This window comes from Rissa tridactyla, chromosome 30, assembly GCF_028500815.1.
Source record: "Rissa tridactyla isolate bRisTri1 chromosome 30, bRisTri1.patW.cur.20221130, whole genome shotgun sequence".
NCBI lineage: Eukaryota > Metazoa > Chordata > Aves > Charadriiformes > Laridae > Rissa > Rissa tridactyla.
In genome coordinates, this window is record NC_071495.1 from 171454 (window position 1) to 191315 (window position 19862).

Below are 19862 nucleotides of genomic sequence, written 5' to 3' on the forward strand. Positions count from 1 at the left end.
AACCCGCCGGCGCCCGCCGCGCGCCCGCCGCGCCGGAAGCGACGTCAGCGCGCACACGCGCGGGCCTGGGACCCCGCCCCACACCCCGCCGCTCTCCCCCATTGGCCGCCGCGCGCCCCTTCGTGACGCCACTTCCGGTGTCGCCGTTCCCCGCCCCCCCCGCCTTCCTTCTTCGCGCCCTTTGATGACGTCACGGAGGCGGCGTTTCGTCACGGCGGTTTTATTGAGGACGAGGTGCCGGGGGGGGGGGGGGGGGGGGAGGGGGGAGAGGGTCGGTGACGTCGTCGGGGAGGGGGTTTGGGGCGGAAAAGGGGGGAAATTGGGAGCGGGGGGGGCGGGGGCCCGCCCAGTGCTCCCAGTAACGCCCCAGCGCTCCCAGTAACACACCCCAGTGCTCCCAGTGCCCCCCAGTCCCCCTCCCAGTGCTCCCAGTAACACCTCCCAGTGCTCCCAGTGCCTTCCAGTCCCCCTCCCAGTGCTCCCAGTAACGCCCCAGTGCTCCCAGTGCCCTCCCAGTGCTCCCAGTAACGCCCCAGTGCTCCCAGTAACACCTCCCAGTGCTCCCAGTGACTTCCCAGTGCTCCCAGTAACGCCCCAGCGCTCCCAGTAACACACCCCAGTGCTTCCAGTGCCCCCCAGTCCCCCTCCCAGTGCTCCCAGTAACGCCCCAGTGCTCCCAGTAACCCACACCAGTGCTCCCAGTAACCTCCCAGTAACGCCCCAGTGCTCCCAGTAACGCCCCAGTGCTCCCAGTGACCTCCCAGTGCTCCCAGTGCCCCCCAGTCCCCCTCCCAGTGCTCCCAGTAACGCCCCAGTGCTCCCAGTAATCCACACCAGTGCTCCCAGTAACGCCCCAGTGCTCCCAGTGCCCGCCCAGTGCCCCCAATCCCCCTCCCAGTGCTCCCAGTAACGCCCCAGTGCTCCCATTCCCCCTCCCAGTGCCCTCCCAGTGCTCCCAGTGCCCTCCCAGTGCTCCCAGTCCCCCTCCCAGTCCCCTCCCAGCGCTCCCGGTGCCCCCCAGCGCCCTCCCGGCGCTGCCGGCGCCCCCCCGGTCACCCCCCGGTGCTGCCGGCGGGGGGCGCCGCTCTCCTCCGTGCTCTGCGCGGCCTCCGGGGGGGGCTCCCGCCGCTGGGGGCGGCCTCGGCGGGGGCGGCGTCGAACTGGAGGGAGCCGTGGAGGGGCCCCAGGCGGGGACTCTCCAGCGCCGCCACCAGCCGCCGCCGCCCGGCCCGCAGCGGCACCACGGGCTGCCGCAGCCGCACCGTCTGCCCCGCCCCCACCGACCTGTCGCGACAGGGGACACACACACACCCCCCCCATTCACGACGGGGCACTCCCCCGTCGCGATAGGGCACCCCCCGGGGCCACACGGCACCCCCCCCGTTGTGATAGGGCACCCCCCCCGTCGCGATAGGGCCCCCCCCCCGTCGCGATAGGGCACCCCCCCCCGTCGCGATAGGGCACCCCCCCATTGTGATAGGGCACCCCCCCGTCGCGATAGGGCCCCCCCCCGGTGTGACACGGCACCCCCCCATCGCGACAGGGTACCCCCCCATCGCGATAGGGCACCCCCCCATTGTGATAGGGCACCCCCCCCGTCGCGACAGGGCACCCCCCCCGTCGCGATAGGGCACCCCCCCCATTGTGATAGGGCACCCCCCCATTGTGATAGGGCACCCCCCCGTCGCGATAGGGCACCCCCCCATTGTGATAGGGCACCCCCCCCGTCGCGATAGGGCACTCCCCGGTGCGACACGGCACCCCCCCCATCACGGTAGGGCACCCCCAGTCGTGACATGGCATCCCCCCATCACGATAGGGCACCCCCCCCGGTGTGACACGGCACCGCCCCCATCGTGATAGGGCACCCCCTGGTGTGACATGGCACCCCCCCCGTCGCAACAGGGCACCCCCCCGTCGCGATAGGGCGCCCCCCGGTGGCGACACGGCACCCCCCCCCCGTCGCGATAGGGCACCCCCAGGCGTGACACGGCATCCCCCCCGTCGCGATAGGGCACCCCCCCCATCGCGACAGGGCGCCCCCTCCCTCCCCCCCAAGGATTTTGGGTGCCAAGCCTGGGATTTCGGGTGCCCTCCCCCGGGGGGTTGCGGGTCCCCCCCCCTCGAAGTCCCAGCTCCCCCCCCCCCCCCCCCCCCCCCCCCCCGAGGTGGCCCGCGGGCTACTGACCCCAAGGAGAAGGGCTTGGGGCAGGAGAGGCCGGCCCCCTCCATGCGCAGGGTGGCCCCGCTCAGGGCCTCGGGCAGCGGGTTCTGGAAGACCACCTGGACCGGCACCTCCTGGCCCACCACCGCCGGGGCCAGCAGCTGCGGGGGGACGGGAGTCACGGGGGGGGGACGGACACACGGGGGCTCCTGGAGACGGCTCGCGCTGGCCTCCGGGAGCCCAACCCCAGCCCGGAGAAGCCGGGTCTCCCCCCGCCCGGCCCGGCCCAGCCCAAACCATGGAGGACCCGGGGCTCCTGGAGGAGGACCACGATCTCCTGAGGAGGACCCAGGGCTCCTGAGAAGGACCCACGTGTCCTGAAGGACCATGGTCTCCTGAGAAGGACCCAGGTCTCCTGAGAAGGACCCAAGTGGCCTGGAGGACCCAGGTCTCCTGGAGGAGGACCATGATCTCCTGAGAAGGACCCACGTGTCCTGGAGGACCATGGTCTCATGGAGGACCCAGGTCTCCTGGAGGAGGACCATGATCTCCTGAGAAGGACCCAAGTAGCCTGGAGGACCCAGGTCTCCTGGAGGAGGACCATGATCTCCTGAGAAGGACCCAAGTGGCCTGGAGGACCCAGGTCTCCTGGAGGAGGACCATGATCTCCTGAGAAGGACCCAAGTGGCCTGGAAGAACCAGGTCTCCTGGAGGAGGACCCAAGTGTCCTGGAGGCCCATGGTCTCCTGGAGGAGGCCCCAGGTGTCCCAGAGGCCCCAGGTCTCCTGGAGAAGAACCATGATCTCCTGAGAAGGACCCAAGTGTCCTGGAGGACCATGGTCTCATGGAGGACCCAGGTCTCCTGAGAAGGACCATGATCTCCTGAGAAGGACCCAAGTGTCCTGGAGGACCCAGGTCTCCTGGAGGAGGACCATGATCTCCTGAGAAGGACCCAAGTGTCCTGGAGGACCCAGGTCTCCTGGAGGAGGACCATGATCTCCTGAGAAGGACCCACGTGTCCTGGAGGACCATGGTCTCATGGAGGAGGACCATGATCTCCTGAGAAGGACCCACGTGTCCTGGAGGACCATGGTCTCCTGGAGGAGGACCATGATCTCCTGAGAAGGACCCAAGTGTCCTGGAGGCCCATGGTCTCCTGGAGGAGGCCCCAGGTGTCCCAGAGGCCCCAGGTCTCCTGGAGAAGAACCATGATCTCCTGAGAAGGACCCAAGTGGCCTGGAAGACCCAGGTCTCCTGAGAAGGACCCACGTGTCCTGGAGGACCATGGTGTCATGGAGGACCCAGGTCTCCTGAGAAGGACCATGATCTCCTGAGAAGGACCCACGTGTCCTGGAGGCCCGTGGTCTCCTGGAGGAGAACCCAAGTGTCCCAGAGGACCCAGGTCTCATGGAGGACCATGGTCTCCTGGAGGACCCAGGTCTCCTGAAGGAGGACCCAAGTGTCCTGAGGAGGACCCAGGTCTCCTGGAGAAGGACCCACGTGTCCTGGAGAACCTAGGTCTCATGGAGGACCCAGGTCTCCTGGAGGAGGACCATGATCTCCTGAGAAGGACCCAAGTGTCCTGGAAGACCCAGGTCTCCTGAGAAGGACCCACGTGTCCTGGAGGACCATGGTCTCCTGGAGGAGGCCCCAGGTCTCCTGGAGGCCCCAGGTCTCCTGAAGGAGGACCGTGGTCTCCTGAGAAGGACCCATGTGTCCTGGAGGACCATGGTCTCCTGAGAAGGACCCAGGTCTCCTGAGAAGGACCCACGTGTCCTGGAGGACCCAGGTCTCCTGGAGGACCATGGTCTCCTGGAGGAGGACCAGGGTCTCCAGAGAAGGACCCAGGTCTCCTGAAGGACCATGGTCTCCTGAGAAGGACCCAAGTGGCCTGGAGGAGGACTGTGGTTTCCTGGAGGAGGACCACGATCTCCTGGAGGAGAACCATGATCTCCTGAGAAGGACCCAAGTGTCCTGGAGGACCCAGGTCTCCTGGAGGAGGACCATGATCTCCTGAGAAGGACCCACGTGTCCTGGAGGACCATGGTCTCATGGAGGACCCAGGTCTCCTGAGAAGAACCATGATCTCCTGAGAAGGACCCACGTGTCCTGGAGGACCCAGGTCTCCTGGAGGACCATGGTCTCCTGGAGGAGGACCCAAGTGTCCTGGAGGCCCGTGGTCTCCTGGAGGAGGACCCAGGTGTCCTAGAGGAGGACCCAGGTCTCCTGGAGGCCCGTGGTCTCCTGAAGGAGAACCACGATCTCCTGAGAAGGACCCAAGTGGCCTGGAAGACCCAGGTCTCCTGAGAAGGACCCACGTGTCCTGGAGGACCATGGTGTCATGGAGGACCCAGGTCTCCTGAGAAGGACCATGATCTCCTGAGAAGGACCCACGTGTCCTGGAGGCCCGTGGTCTCCTGGAGGAGAACCCAAGTGTCCCAGAGGACCCAGGTCTCATGGAGGACCATGGTCTCCTGGAGGACCCAGGTCTCCTGAAGGAGGACCCAAGTGTCCTGAGGAGGACCCAGGTCTCCTGGAGAAGGACCCACGTGTCCTGGAGAACCTAGGTCTCATGGAGGACCCAGGTCTCCTGGAGGAGGACCATGATCTCCTGAGAAGGACCCAAGTGTCCTGGAAGACCCAGGTCTCCTGAGAAGGACCCACGTGTCCTGGAGGCCCATGGTCTCCTGGAGGAGGCCCCAGGTCTCCTGGAGGCCCCAGGTCTCCTGAAGGAGGACCGTGGTCTCCTGAGAAGGACCCATGTGTCCTGGAGGACCATGGTCTCCTGAGAAGGACCCAGGTCTCCTGAGAAGGACCCACGTGTCCTGGAGGACCCAGGTCTCCTGGAGGACCATGGTCTCCTGGAGGAGGACCCAAGTGTCCTGGAGGCCCGTGGTCTCCTGGAGGAGGACCCAGGTGTCCTAGAGGAGGACCCAGGTCTCCTGGAGGCCCCAGGTCTCCTGGAGGAGGACCACGATCTCCTGAGAAGGCCCCAAGTGTCCTGGAGGCCCCAGCTCTCCTGAGAAGGCCCCAGCTCTCCTGAAGGCCCACGATCTCCTGGAGGAGGGCCCCAGGTTGCCCGGAGAAGGCCCCAGGTTGCCCCTCACCGTCAGGGTGAGCTCGGGGGTGTGGAGCCGGACCCTCAGCTCTTTGGCCACCACTTGCCCCGTCTCTTCCACCACCCCGGCCGCCGTCAGCTTCAAGGCGTCCTGTTCCCCGACGTGGGGCCCGTACTCCTCGTAGGCCACCGTCATCGTCACCGTCTCCTCTGGGGGGGGGGGGGGGGGACACGACACCGTGGGGTCGGGGGTCGCCGTGGGGTGGGTTGGGGGTCGCGGGGGGTGGGGGGGGGGGAGGGTCTCACCTTGCCCCGGTGGGACGACGCGTCGATGCTGTTCCTGCCGGAAGGGGGGCGCTGGCCACCCCCGTGTAACGGACGGCCCCCAGGGCCAATCGGAGGCGGAGGGTGCGAGGTTCCGCCCCCCCGTTACCCACCGCCGCCCGGAATTCCAGCTCCGCCCCCGCCACCGCCGGCCCCGCCCCCACCCTCACCGTCACCTCCCCCGAGGACGGCGACCCCCCCGGCGCGGGGGCGGGAACCGTGGGAGGTGGCGGTGGGAGACGGCCCGGCGTTCCTCCTCCGAGCCTGCCGGGGAGGGGGGTCAAAGGTCAAGGGGCGGAGGGGGCGGAGGGGTCAAAGGTCAAGGGGCGAGGGGGCGGGGCTCATGGGGGGGGTCAAGGGTTTGGGTTTGGGGGGGGTCGATGGCCATGGGTTGGGTCAACGGTCAATGGCTGACGGGTTGTAGGCCTCGGGAGGCCAAAGGGGGGGGGGTTATGGGGTCGGGGGTCAAGGGTCAGAGGTCAGGGGTCAAGGGTCGTGGGTCGGGGTCAATAGCTCAAGGGTCGTGGGGTCAGGGGGGTCAAAGGTCATGACTTGGGGGGGGGCTGGGGGGGTGTTGACGGCCATGGGTTGGGTCAACGGGTCAATGGCTGACGGGTTGTAGGCCGCGGGAGGCCAAAGGGGGGGGGGGTATGGGGTCGGGGGTCAAGGGTCAGAGGTCAGGGGTCAAGGGTCGGGGTCATGGGGTCAAAGGTCATGAGTTGGGGGGGCCGGGGGGGGTCGATGGCCATGGGTTGGGTCAACAGCTGAAGGGTTGTAGGCCTCAGGAGGCCCAAGGGCGGGGGTTACGGGGTCGGGGGTCAAAGGTCGGGGTCAGGGGGTCAAGGGTCAGGGTCAACAGACCAAGGGTCGCGGGGTCAGGGGGGTCAAAGGTCATGAGTGGGGGGGGGCGGGGGGGTGTCGATGGCCATGGGTTGGGTCAACAGGTCAATGGCTGATGGGTTGTAGGCCTCGGGAGGCCCGAGGGCGGGGGTTACGGGGTCGGGGGTCAAAGGTCGGGGTCAGGGGGTCAAGGGTCGGGGGTCAGGGTCAATAGGTCAAAGGTCACGGGGTCGGGGGGTCAAAGGTCATGAGTTGGGGGGGGGGCGCGGGGTGTCAACGGCCATGGGTTGGGTCAACGGCTGACGGGTTGTAGGCCTCGGGAGGCCCAAGGGCGGGGGTTACGGGGTCGGGGGTCAAAGGTCGGGGTCATGGGGTCAAGGGTCAGGGGTCAAGGTCAACAGGCCAAGGGTCGCGGGGTCGCGGGGGTCAAAGGTCATGAGTTGGGGGGGGCCGGGGGGGTGTTGATGGCCATGGGTTGGGTCAACGGGTCAATGGCTGACGGGTTGTAGGCCTCAGGAGGCCCGAGGACGGGGGTTACGGGGTCAGGGGTCAAAGGTCAAGGGTCAGGGGGTCAAGGGTCAGGGGTCAGGGTCAACAGGCCAAGGGTCGCGGGGTCAGGGGGGTCAAAGGTCATGAGTTGGGGGGGGTGGGAGGTGTCAACGGCCATGGGTTGGGTCAACGGCTGATGGGTTGTAGGCCTCGGGAGGCCCGAGGGCGGGGGTTACGGGGTCGGGGGTCAAAGGTCAAAGGTCGGGGGGGGGGGGTGGGGGCGTGGCCTCGCTCTGACCCTCGGGGTGCTTGTATTGGTGGGTGATGTCGAGGCGGGCGCCGGAGCCCGCCCCCAGGGTGCTGATGCGCCGCCCGATGGCCCCTTCCTCCACGTGCACCACGGCGAAGGCGCCGCCCGCCTGCCGCTGCCAGTACACCTTGTCGCTGTTCACCTGCGCCAGGCGGCTGACGTCACACCCCCCGGCCACGCCCCGCCCGGCCACGCCCCGCCCGGCCACGCCCCGCCCCGCCCCGCCCGGCCCCCACCTCGGCGAAGACGAAGGGGGTGTCGTACTTGAGGAAGACCTCGCCGTTCTTCACCGCCGTCACCGAGCACGGCCCGCAGCAGAACAGGCCTGGCGGGGGGGGGGGGGGGACGGGTCACCAGTACGGACCAGTACAAACCAGTATAGACCAGCACAAACCAGTATAGACCAGTATAGACCAGTACGGGGTCGGTAACGGGCTACTGGGAGACGCCGAGCCCCTTTGGCGGCTCGTCCCTCCCCCACCAACCGCCCGCCCCCAGGGACGCCCTCCCAGTATAGACCAGTAGGAACCAGTATGGACCAGTACCAACCAGTATAGACCAGTAGGAGCCAGTACAGACCAGTACAAACCAGTATAGACCAGTACAGGGTCGGTAACGGGCTACTGGGAGACGTTGAGCCCCTTTGGCGGCTCGTCCCTCCCCCACCAACCGCCCGCCCCCAGGGACGCCCTCCCAGTATAAACCAGTATAGACCAGTAGGAACCAGTGTAGACCAGTATGAACCAGTATAGACCAGTACAGAACCAGTATAGACCAGTATGGGGTCGGTAACGGGCTACTGGGAGACGCCGAGCCCCTTTGGCGGCTCGTCCCTCCCCCACCAACCGCCCGCCCCCAGGGACCCCCTCCCAGTATAAACCAGTATAGACCAGTAGGAACCAGTACAGACCAGTACAAACCAGTATAGACCAGTACGGACCAGTATAGACCGGTACGGGGTCAGTAACGGGCTACTGGGAGACGTTGAGCCCCTTTGGCGGCTCGTCCCTCCCCCACCAACCGCCTGCCCCCAGGGACGCCCTCCCAGTATAAACCAGTATAGACCAGTAGGAACCAGTACGGACCAGTATAGACCGGTAGGAACCAGTGTAGACCAGTACGGGGTCGGTAACGGGCTACTGGGAGACGCCGAGCCCCTTTGGCGGCTCGTCCCTCCCCCACCAACCGCCCGCCCCCAGGGACGCCCTCCCAGTATAAACCAGTATAGACCACTACGAACCAGTATAGACCAGTATGGACCAGTATGAACCAGTATAGACCAGTACGGGGTTGGTAACGGGCTACTGGGAGACGTTGAGCCCCTTTGGCGGCTCGTCCCTCCCCCACCAACCGCCTGCCCCCAGGGACGCCCTCCCAGTATAAACCAGTACAGACCAGTACAAACCAGTATAGACCAGTACGGACCAGTATAGACCAGTACGGGGTCGATAACGGGCTACTGGGAGACGTTGAGCCCCTTTGGCGGCTCGTCCCTCCCCCACCAACCGCCTGCCCCCAGGGACGCCCTCCCAGTATAAACCAGTATAGACCACTACGAACCAATATAGACCAGTATGGACCAGTATGAACCAGTATAGACCAGTATGGGGTTGGTAACGGGCTACTGGGAGACGTTGAGCCCCTTTGGCGGCTCTTCCCCCCCCTTCAAAGGCCACCAACCGCCCCCAGGGACCCCCCCGTCCCAGCGCCCCCCCCCCAGTATAAACCAGTATAGACCAGTAGAAACCAGTTACCGCTGCTGGTCTCCTGCGGGGTGGCGTCGACGACCTGCCAGCCGTCGTAGCCCTCGGGGAGGTCGGGGCGCTTCATCCAGCAGTCGTTCCACACGTGGAAGTTCCTGCGGCAGCCCAGTATAAACCAGTATAGACCAGTATAGACCAGTATAGACCAGTACGCGGCAGAACGGCCGCAGACGGGGCCCCCGTTTCCCCGCTTTTCACCCAAACCGCCTCCCGCCGCCTCTTGCCCGGTCCCCCCCGCCCGGTCCCCACCCCGCCCCGGTGCAAACCGGTCCAAACCAGTATAAACCAGTATAAACCAGTATAAACCAGTATAAACCAGTACCAGACGGAGTCGGTGTTGAGGCGCTCCAGGGGCCGCATGTTCTCGTCGAAGTAGATGTCGGTGGTGAGGGAGACGTCGGTGTCGTGGGCCGAGTTGTAGTTGGTGACGGTGCGGGTGGGGAGGCCCAGGCCACCGCAGCACTGGGGGGGACACAGTATAAACCAGTATAAACCAGTACAAACCCGTGCCGCCCCAGTGCCGTCCCAGTACAAACCCCACCACTTCATCCCAATTTCCCAGTTTTTCCTTGACTCCACCCGCGTTTTCCCGCTGCCGGGACCCCCCGCCGCCCTCCCTGGCCCCCTCCGAGCCCGCCCCAGTATAAACCAGTACAAACCAGTGCCGTCCCAGTACAAACCAGTGCCGTCCCAGTACAAACCCCACCACTTCATCCCCGATTTCCCAGTTTTTCCGTGACTCCACCCGCGTTTTCCGCTGCTGGGACCCCCCGCCGCCCTCCCTGGCCCCCTCTGAGCCCGCCCCCAGTATAAACCAGTACAAACCAGTGCCGTCCCAGTACAAACCAGTGCCGTCCCAGTACAAACCCCACCACTTCACCCCCAATTTCCCAGTTTTCCCATGACTCCATCTACATTTTTTCCGCTGCCGGGACCCCCCGCCGCCCTCCCCGGCCCCCTCCCGGCCCTCCCCCAGTCTAAACCAGTACAAACCAGTGCCGTCCCAGTACAAACCAGTGCCATCCCAGTACAAACCAGTACAAAACCCACCACTTCATCCCCAATTTCCCAGTTTTTCCGTGACTCCACCCGCGTTTTCCCGCTGCCGGGACCCCCCGCCGCCCTCCCCGGCCCCCTCCCGGCCCTCCCCCAGTCTAAACCAGTATAAACCAGTACCCGTGGTCATGACGCCGGCGAAGACCCAGCACTGGCCGTAGCGCACGGGGCCGGTGCGGTGGAAGGCCCGCAGGATGGCCACCGAGCCGGCCCAGGCCGAGGGGTTGGTCCCTTGCCCGTAGTCCCCCGTCCAGTTGCCCACCAGTACCCCGTTGTCGTCCAGCGAGTTCACCTGCCGGCGACCCCCCCCCTTACTGGGAGCCCCCCGGCCCCGACTGGGAGCCCCCCCGGCCCAGACTGGGAGCCCCCCCGGGCCCCCGCACTGGGGACCCCCCAAAAACGGCACCGGGAGGCCCAAAAACGGCACCGGGAGGCCCGAATCCTTACTGGGAGGCCCAAAATCCTAACTGGGAGGCCCAAATCCTTACTGGGAGGCCCCAAAACGGCACTGGGGACCCAAAAGTGGCACCGGGAGCCACAAAATCCTTACTGGGAGGCCCAAATTCCTTACTGGGAGGCCCAAATTCCTTACTGGGAGCCCCAAAATCCTTACTGGGAGCCCCCAAAGGTGGCACTGGGGACCCAAAAATGGCACCGGGAGGCCCAAAAATCCTTACTGGGAGCCCCAGAAACCCTACTGGGAGCCCCCAAAAATGTCACTGGGGAGCCCAAAAAACGTACTGGGAACCCAAAAATGGCACTGGGAGCCCCAAGATCCTTACTGGGAGCCCCCAAAACGCCACTGGGGACCCCAAAAATGGCACTGGGGACCCCAAAATCCTTACTGGGGAGCCCAAAAAACGTACTGGGACCCCCAAAATATCACTGGGGACCCCCAAAATCCTCACTGGGAACCCAGAATCCTTACTGGGAGGCCCCAAAATCCTTACTGGGGACCCCCAGGAAACCCCCCGAACCCCCCCCCAACCCCCGCCCCATGACTCGCCCCCCCTCCCCCCACCCCAGTCCCCCCCCCCCGGCGGACGCACCATGGCGGGAGACGACGCGGGACACCATGACGGGGTCCCCCCGGGCGCTGTGGGGCATCCCCCGGCGGTCCAGGATGTACAGACAGGCCTCCAGCACCCCCGCGTCGAACTGGGGGGGCGGGACGGGGGCCCCCACGTCAGGGGAGCCCCAAATCCCCCCCAGAATCCACCCCCAAACCCCTAAAAATGCCCCCGAAGCCAAAAAGCGGTTTCGAGGACCCCCAAAAAGCCAAAAAGCGGCTTCGAGAACCCCCAAAAAGCCAAAAAGTGGTTTCGAAGCCCCACAAAAAGCCAAAAAGCGGTTTCAAAGCCCCCCAAAAAGCAAAAAAGCGGCTTCGAGGACCCCCAAAAAGCCAAAAAGCGGTTTCGAAGGCCCCACAAAAAGCGAAAAAGTGGCTTCAAGGACCCCCAAAAAAGCCTGAAAGCGGTTTCGAGGCCCCTCCAAAAAGCCAAAAAGCGGTTTCAAGCCCCCCAAAAACCCAAAAAGCGGCTTTGAGGACCCCTAAATAGCCAAAAAGCGGCTTCAAAGACCCCCAAAAAAGCCAGAAAGCGGCTTCAAGGCCCCACAAAAAGCGGTTTCGAGGCCCCACAAAAAAAAGCCAAAAAGCGGCTTCGAGGGCCCCCCAAAAAGCAAATAAGCGGCTTCGAGGACCCCCAAAAAGCGGTTTCAAGGCCCCTCCAAAAAGCCAAAAAGCGGTTTCGAGGGCCCCCCAAAAAGCAAATAAGCGGCTTCGAGGACCCCCAAAAAGCCAAAAAGTGGTTTCGAAGCCCACAAAAAGCCAAGAAGCGGCTTCGAGGACCCCCCAAAAAGCCAAAAAGTGGCTTTGAGAACCCCCAAAAAAGCCTGAAAGCGGTTTCAAGGCCCCCCAAAAAGCGGTTTCAAGGCCCCTCCAAAAACTGGCTTCGAAGCCCCACAAAAAAAGCCCAAATGCGGCTTCGAGGACCCCCAAAAAAGCCTGAAAGCGGTTTCGAGGCCCCGCAAAAAGCCAAAAAACGGTTTTGAGGCCCCTCCAAAAAAGCCAAAAAGTGGTTTCAAGCCCCCCCCCCCCCAAAAAGCGGGTTTCAAGGCCCCTCCAAGCCCCCCCCCCCGCCCCCAAAAAAAGCGGTTTCAAGGCCCACCTCAAAGACAAAACGCGGTTTCCCAGGGAGCCGCGAAACGGCCAAATTTCACCCCAAGGAGCCCCCCCAAAAACCGCCCAACTTCACCCCGGGGAGCCTCGAAACTGCCATTTTTTGGGGTTTTTTTTCCCTCCCCCCCCACCGGGGAGCCCCGAAACCGCCGGGTTTGGGGGTACCTGCCCGTAGTTCCAGGAGCGCTCGGGAAGATGCGCCCCGTCTCGTTAAGGACGTACTCGTTAAGGTCGCTCGTTTTCTCCATGTAGACGTGGTCATCTGCGGGGGGGGGGGGGGCACCCCGAAATCGAGGGGGTGTCCCCAAACCCAATCCCCGCCCCAAATTGAGGGCGGGGAGCCCCGAAACTGAGAAATTTCGCCCCGGGGAGCCCCGAAAGGCCCAAATTTCACCCCGGGGAGCCTTGAAACGGCCAAATTTCTCCCCGGGGAACCCCGAAACCGCCACGTTTTGCCCCGGGGAGCCCCGAAACTGCCGGATTTCGCCCCGGGGAGCCCCGAAACCGCCACATCTCACCTTGGGGAGCCCCAAACCCACCCAATTTCGCCCCGGGGAGCCCTGAAACTGCCGAATTTGGCTTAGGGGAGCCCCGAAACCGCCAAATTTTACCTAAGGGAGTCCCGAAACTGCCAAATTTCACCCGGAGACTTCCAGGTTTTTTCCCTGGGAAGCCCCGAAACCGCCCAATTTCACCCTGGGGAGCCCCGAAACCGCCCAATTTCACCCCGGGGAGCCCCGAAACTGCCAAATCCCCCCTAGGGGAGCCCCAAAACTGCCAATGTTATTCCCGGGGGAGCCCCGAAACCACCGAATTTTACTTAAGGGAGTCCCAAAACTGCCAAATTTCACCCCAGGGAGCCCCGAAACTGCCAAATTTCACCCCGGGGAGCCCCGAAACCGCCAAATCTCCCCTAGGGGAGCCCCGAAACTGCCAATGTTATTCCCGGGGGAGCCCCGAAACCGCCCAATTTTACCAAAGGGAGCCTGGAAACCGCCAAATTTCACCCCGGGGAGCCCTGAAACCGCCGAATCTCACCCCGGGGAGCCCCGAAACTGCCAAATCTCACCCCGGGGAGCCCCGAAACTGCCAAACCTGACATAAGGGGTCCTAAAACTGCCGATGTTATTCCCGGGGGAGCCCCGAAACCGCCCAATTTCACCCCGGGGAGCCCCGAAACTGCCGAATCTCACCCCGGGGAGCCCCGAAACCGCCGAATCTCGTCCCGGGGGAGCCCCGAAACCGCCCGAATTGGGGAGGGGGGGGGGAGGGGGGGGGACGACGACTCACCGGGGCACCAGGGGTTGAAGAGGAGGAAGAAGTCGTTGGCGTCGTCGAAGGGGGCGGCGAACTCCCCCGCCCCCGTGCGGGTCTTGACGCTCAGGCAGTAGCGGCCAATGGGGGCGTCGGGCGGGGGCCGCCACCCGGAGGCTGAGGGCGGGGCCGGCGGGAGGCTCCGCCCCTTCCCCCTCCTCCACCTCCGCCGTCCAGCCGGTGGCCGAGGTCTCGCCCAACGGGATGAGGACGTGGGTGCCCTTGGCCACCTGCGGGTTGGGGCCTGGGCGGGGGGGGGGGGAGGGGTGTGACGTCATCGCCGGGGGGAGGGGGGGGGTGGTGACATCATCGCCTGGGCGGGGCTGACATCATCGTGCCCCCCGCCGCCCCCCCGCTTCCAGCCCCCCAGGCCCCAATTACCCACCGCCTCCCAATGAACCCCCCCCGCCCCCGCCCCTAATTCCCCCTCCCCCGGGCCCTAATTAACCCCCGCCCCTTAATTAACGCCCCCAAGCCTTAATTAACCCCCCCCCACCGAGGGTGAGCTCCACGCAGAGGGCGTCGTCGTCGGGGGTCGAAGGGCCGGGGCAGGAGGACGCGGAGGCCGAAGGGCTGCCCCCTCCTCAGCACCGGCCGGGGGGCCTGGAAGTCGGCGGTGTGGTGGGCTACCCGATCGGCCGGGGAGCACACAACCAGCCCCCGGGGAGCCAACAGGCCTGCGGGGGGGCGAGGGGGGCGGGACGGTGAAAACCCCGCGCGAATCGGACCCCCGGAAGCCCCAAAAACCAATAAAAAAAGGATGGGGGGGGGGGGGGGGGGGGCCTCGAAACCGTCATTTCTGCCTGGAAACGGCCCCCAAAACGGCGCTTTCGGACCCAAAATGGGGAGTAGGGGAGAGAAGGGAGGGGGAAAACGGTGAGGACACCCCCCCCCCCCCAAATCTGCCTGTGGGGGGAGCCCCGAAACCGCCCTTTTTCGTCTCGAGGAGCCCCGAAACCCCTTTTTTCCTAACAGGGAGCCCCAAAAACCACCCTTTTTCCTAATGGGGGGCCCCGAAACCGCCTTTTTTTCCTAATAGGGAGCCCCAAAACCACCCTTTTTCCTCCTGGGGAGCCCCGAAACCGCCCTTTTTCTGAACGGGGAGCCTTGAAACTGCCAATTTACCTGCGGGGGAGCCCCAAAACCGCCCTTTTTCATCTCAAGGAGCCGCGAAACTGCCTTTTTTCCTAACGGGGAGCCCCAAAACCACCCTTTTTCCTAACGGGGAGCCCCGAAACCGCCCTTTTTCCTAACGGGGAGCCCCGAAACCTCCAATTTACCCGCTGGGAGCCCCGAAACCGCCCTTTTTCGTCTCGAGGAGCCCCGAAACTGCCTTTTTTCCTAATGGGGAGCCCCGAAACCACCCTTTTTCTTAATGGGGGGCCCCAAAACCGCCCTTTTTCCTAATGGGGGGCCCCGAAACCACCCTTTTTCCGAACGGGGAGCCCTGAAACCACCCTTTTTCCTCCTGGGGAGCCCCGAAACCGCCCTTTTTTCATCTCGAGGAGCCCCGAAACCGCCTTTTTTCCTAACGGGGAGCCCCAAAACCGCCCTTTTTTGTCTCGAGGAGCCCCGAAACCGCCCTTTTTCCTCCCCGGGGAGCCCCGAAACCGCCGCCGCTCCCCTCCCCTCCCCCCCGCCCCATCACTCACCTACGGGCCGCAGGGGCTGGGGGGGCCGTCGCCCCGGCACCCTCCCCGGGGGGGGGCTCCCAGTCCTCGTTGCCGCGGCGGCAGCAGCCGCAGCAGCCGCAGCAGCCGCCCAGGCGGCGCCAGAAGCCCCGGCGGGGGCGGGGGGCGGCGGTTTCGGGGTCCCCCCCCCCGCGCCCGGAAGCTGGCGGCCGCCCAGCGGCCCGGGTCCAGGCGGGGGTCGGCGTCCGGCATCGCCTGCGGGGCACCGGCGAGACCAGTTGGCACCAGTACGGCCCAGTAGGAAGCCACCAGAGACCAGTAAGGTCTTCCGGAGCGGCCCACTGGTGCCTCCAGACCCTTCCCAGTATGACCAGTACGGACCAGTACAGTCCACTAAAGACCAGTACGCCCCGTAAAGACCAGTACGGACCAGTACAGTCCACTAAAGACCAGTACGGCCCACTAAAGACCAGTATGGACCCGTAAAGACCAGTACGGACCAGTAAAAGAGCAGAACCCAAGAGGAACCGCCAGGAACTGGCAACACCTTCCAGAACGGCCCTTCCCAGTAAGACCAGTATGGCCCAGTATGGTTCACTCAAGACCAGTACGGTCCACTAAAGACCAGTACGGCCCCATAAAGACCAGCGCAGACCAGTAAAAGACAGCGGAAACCAGTAGGAACCACCACCAACTGGTCGTACCTTCCAGAATGGCCCGTTAGTGCCTCCAGACCCTTCCCAGTTAAGACCAGTATGGCCCAGTACAGTTCACGGCAGACCAGTACGGGCCCGTAAAGACCAGTACGGCCCAGTACAGTTCACTGAAGACCAGTAGGGACCCATAACGACCAGTATGGACCAGTAAGAAGGCAGCAGGAACCAGGAGGTGCCACCACGGACTGGCAACACCTCCTAGAAATGGCCCATTAATGCCTCCAGACCCTTCCCAGTAAGACCAGTAAGACCAGTATGGACCATTACAGCCCATTAAAGGCCAGCACAGGCTCGCAAAGACTAGTATGGACCAGTAAAAGAGACAGGAAACCAGTAGGAGCCACCACGAGTGATAAGAGCTTCCGGAACGACCCGCTAATGCCTCCAAACCCTTCCCAGTACGACCAGTAAGACCAGTATGGACCAGTAGAGCTCATTAAAGGCCAGCACGGGCTCGCGAAGACCAGTATGGACCAGTAGAAGACAGCAGAAACCAGTAGGGGACCAGTAAGACCATCCAGAACGGGCCACTAAAGCCTCTAGGCCCTTCCCAGTACGGCCCAGGTCCCCCAGTCCCTCCCAGTATGGCCCAGTAACCCCCTCCCAGCCTCCCAGTAGGGCCCAGTTAAACCACGCCAGGCCCCCAGTATGGCCCAGTAACCCCCCCGTCCTTCCCAGTATGGCCCAGTAACACCCCCGTCCTCCCCAGTACAGCCCAGTAACCTGTCCCAGGCTCCCAGTATGGCCCGGTTAACCCATTCCAGCCTCCCAGTATGCCCCAGTAACCCCCAAATCCTTCCCAGTACAGCCCAGTGACCCGTCCCAGCCTCCCAGTATGCCCCAGTAACGCCCCCAAATCCTTCCCAGTACAGCCCAGTGACCCGTCCCAGGCTCCAGTACGCCCCAGTAACCCCCCGTCCTTCCCAGTACAGCCCAGTGACCCCTTCCCAGCCTCCCAGTATGCCCCAGTAACCACCAAATCCTTCCCAGTACAGCCCAGTAACCTGTCCCAGGCTCCCAGTATGGCCTGGTTAACCGCTTCCAGCCTCCCAGTATGCCCCAGTAACCCCCCCGTCCTTCCCAGTAGAGCCCAGTGACCCCTTCCAGCCTCCCAGTATGCCCCAGTAACCCCCAAATCCTTCCCAGTACAGCCCAGTAACCTGTCCAGGCTCCCAGTATGCCCCAGTAACCGCCAAATCCTTCCCAGTACAGCCCAGTGACCTCTCCCAGCCTCCCAGTATGGCCAGTAACCCCCAAATCCTTCCAGTACAGCCCAGTGACCCGTCCCAGGCTCCCAGTATGCCCCAGTAACCCCCCCCATCCTTCCCAGTACAGCCCAGTGACCTCTCCCAGCCTCCCAGTATGCCCCAGTAACCCCCAAATCCTTCCCAGTACAGCCCAGTAACCTGTCCCAGGCTCCCAGTATGCCCCAGTAACCCCCCCGTCCTTCCCAGTACAGCCCAGTGACCCCTCCCAGCCTCCCAGTATGGCCCGGTTAACCCCCCGCCAGCCTCTCCCAGTACGGCCCAGTTCCCTCCCAGTGCCCCCGCCCGGCGCCGGAGGGACGCAGGCGTCTGGGCCTGCCCGAGCAGCTCCCCCCCCCCGCCCCCCCACCCCCCCCCAGTCCCGGTCCGGGAACGCTCCCAGTCCAACCAGTTCCCCCAGTTCGCCCAGTTCCCCCCCCCCCTCAACCGCTTCCCGTAGCCCCCCCCCCCCAACAGCCCTCCCAGTAACCCCCCCCCAGCGCTCCCAGTAAGCCCAGTTTACCCCCTTCCCGGGGCTCTCGGTAACCACGGGTGCTCCCAGTTGGCCCCTCCCAGGGCTCCCAGTAACCCCAGTTACGCCCTCCTCCAGCGCTTCCAGTAACTCCAGTGCTCCCAGTGACAGCCCCCCCCCGCTCCCAGTGCTCCCAGTAACCCCCTCGGAGTCTTCCCAGTGAGCCCTTCCCAGTGCTCCCAGTAACACCCCCCCCCTGCCCCGGCCTGTGTCCTCCCAGTACCCCCTACTAACCCCTCCCAGTGCTCCCAGTTTGCCCAGTAACCCCTCCCCGTGCTCCCAGTAGCTCCAGTTAACCCTTCCCAGCGCTCCCAGTACCCCCCCAGTCCTCCCAGTATCCCCCCCCGGCTCTTCAGTAACCCCGCTAACCCCTCCCAGTGCCCCCAGTTTGCCCAGTAACCCCCTCCCCCTGCTCCCAGTAGCTCCAGTTAACCCTTCCCAGCGCTCCCAGTCGCCCCTCCCAGCCATCCCAGTGCCCCCCCCCGGTACCTCCCAGTAGCTCCCAGTGCTCCCAGTGCCCCGCACTCCCTGGCGGGGGGGTAGACCAAGGGAAAGGGGCGTGGCCCTGGGAGGAAGGGGCGGGGCCAAAGCAGACCACGCCCCCTTATTGCCCCACACTTGGGGGGGCGGGGGGAACCCTGGCGTCCGGGCGCTCCCTCGGCCCCTCCCGGGATCACTATGTGGCGGGGGGGGGGCCTATGGGTTGGGCAATGGCTCACTATGTGGCAGGGGGGGCCTATGGGTGGGGCAATGGCTCACTATGTGGCAGGGGGGGGCCTATGGGTGGGGCAATGGCTCATTATGTGGCGGGGGGGGGCCTATGGGTTGGGCAATGGCTCATTATGTGGCAGGGAGGGGCCTATGGGTTGGGCAATGGCTCATTATGTGGCAGGGGTGGGGTCCATTGAATGTCATAATGGCTCACTATGTGTCGGGGGGGCCTATGGGGCAGGGCGACGGCTCACTATGGGGCAGGGTGATGGCTCACTATGTGGCAAGGGTGGGGTCCATTGAACGTCATAATGGCTCACTATGTGGCAAAGGTGTCCTATGGGGCAGAGCAAGGACTCACTATATGGCAGGGGTCCCTATGGGGCAGGGCAATGGCTCACTATGTGGCAAGGGTGGGGGGTCCATTGAATGTCATAATGGCTCACTATGTGGCAGGGGGACCCTATGGGGTTGGGCAATGGCTCACTATATGGCAGAGGCATGACTCATTGAAGGTCATAATGGCTCACTATGTGGCAGGGGGACCCTATGGGGGGGGCAATGGCTCACTATGTTGCAGGGGACACTATGGGGGGGGGGGGCCAATGGCTCACTATGTGGCAGGGGGACCCTATGGGTGTGTGGCAATGGCTCACTATGTGGCAGGGGGACCCTATGGGGGGGCGGCAATGGCTCACTATGTGGCAAGGGTGGGACCCATTGAATGTCATAATGGCTCACTATGTGGCAGGGGGGCCCTATGGGGGGGGAGACAATGGCTCACTATGTGGCAGGGGGACCCTATGGGGTGTGGCAATGGCTCACTATGTGGCAGGGGCACCCTATGGGGGGGGCAATGGCTCACTATGTGGCAATCTTGTCCTGTGGGGCGGGGCGCTGGCTCACTATTTGGCACGGGGCCGCTATGGGGCGGGGGGGGGGGGGGGGGGGGGGGGGGAGGTCAGCGCCGGGTGAACTATGGGGCAGGGCCGGCGGCTCAGTATTTGGCAAGGGGGGGCCTTAGGGCACGGCCTGTCGTCCTCCCCCTGGGGGGCGGGGAGGGCTCACTATTTGGCAAGGGCCTGAGGAACGGGTCCTGCCGCTGCCCCGCCCCGCGCCCCGCCCGGCCATGGGGCAACCGGGGTGTGGGGCCGGTGAAGCAACCGGGGAATTGAGGAACTGGGAGGGACTGGAGGGACTGGGGGGGCACAGAGCTGTACTGGGAGGGACTGGGGGGGCACAGAGCTGTACTGGGAGGGACTGGGAGGGACTGGGGGGGCACAGAGCTGTACTGGGAGGGACTGGGAGGGCACAGAGCTGTACTGGAGGGACTGGGGGGGCACAGAGCTATACTGGGAGGGACTGGGAGGGACTGGGGGGGCACAGAGCCGTACTGGAGGGACTGGGAGGGACTGGGAGGGACTGGGGGGGCACAGAGCTATACTGGGAGGGACTGGGAGGGACTGGGGGGGCACAGAGCCGTACTGGAGGGACTGGAGGGACTGGGGGGGCACAGAGCCGTACTGGGAGG

At 64.7% G+C, this 19862-nt stretch overlaps 1 protein-coding gene across 1 annotated transcript; it reads right to left on the bottom strand.

Moving 5' to 3' along the window:
• Positions 1–44: 44 nt before the first annotated feature.
• Positions 45–18834, bottom strand: TGM1 (transglutaminase 1). The gene is given in 24 exon segments (XM_054184016.1): positions 45–179; positions 1057–1073; positions 1076–1284; positions 2189–2325; positions 5272–5432; positions 5529–5574; positions 5576–5749; positions 5751–5780; positions 5782–5810; positions 7174–7327; positions 7422–7510; positions 8940–9043; positions 9271–9400; positions 10116–10296; positions 11046–11162; positions 12349–12374; positions 12377–12445; positions 13474–13597; positions 13599–13741; positions 13994–14030; positions 14032–14174; positions 15150–15383; positions 18110–18223; positions 18819–18834. Coding segments are annotated over 24 exon segments (2619 nt in total).
• Positions 18835–19862: the final 1028 nt, after the last annotated feature.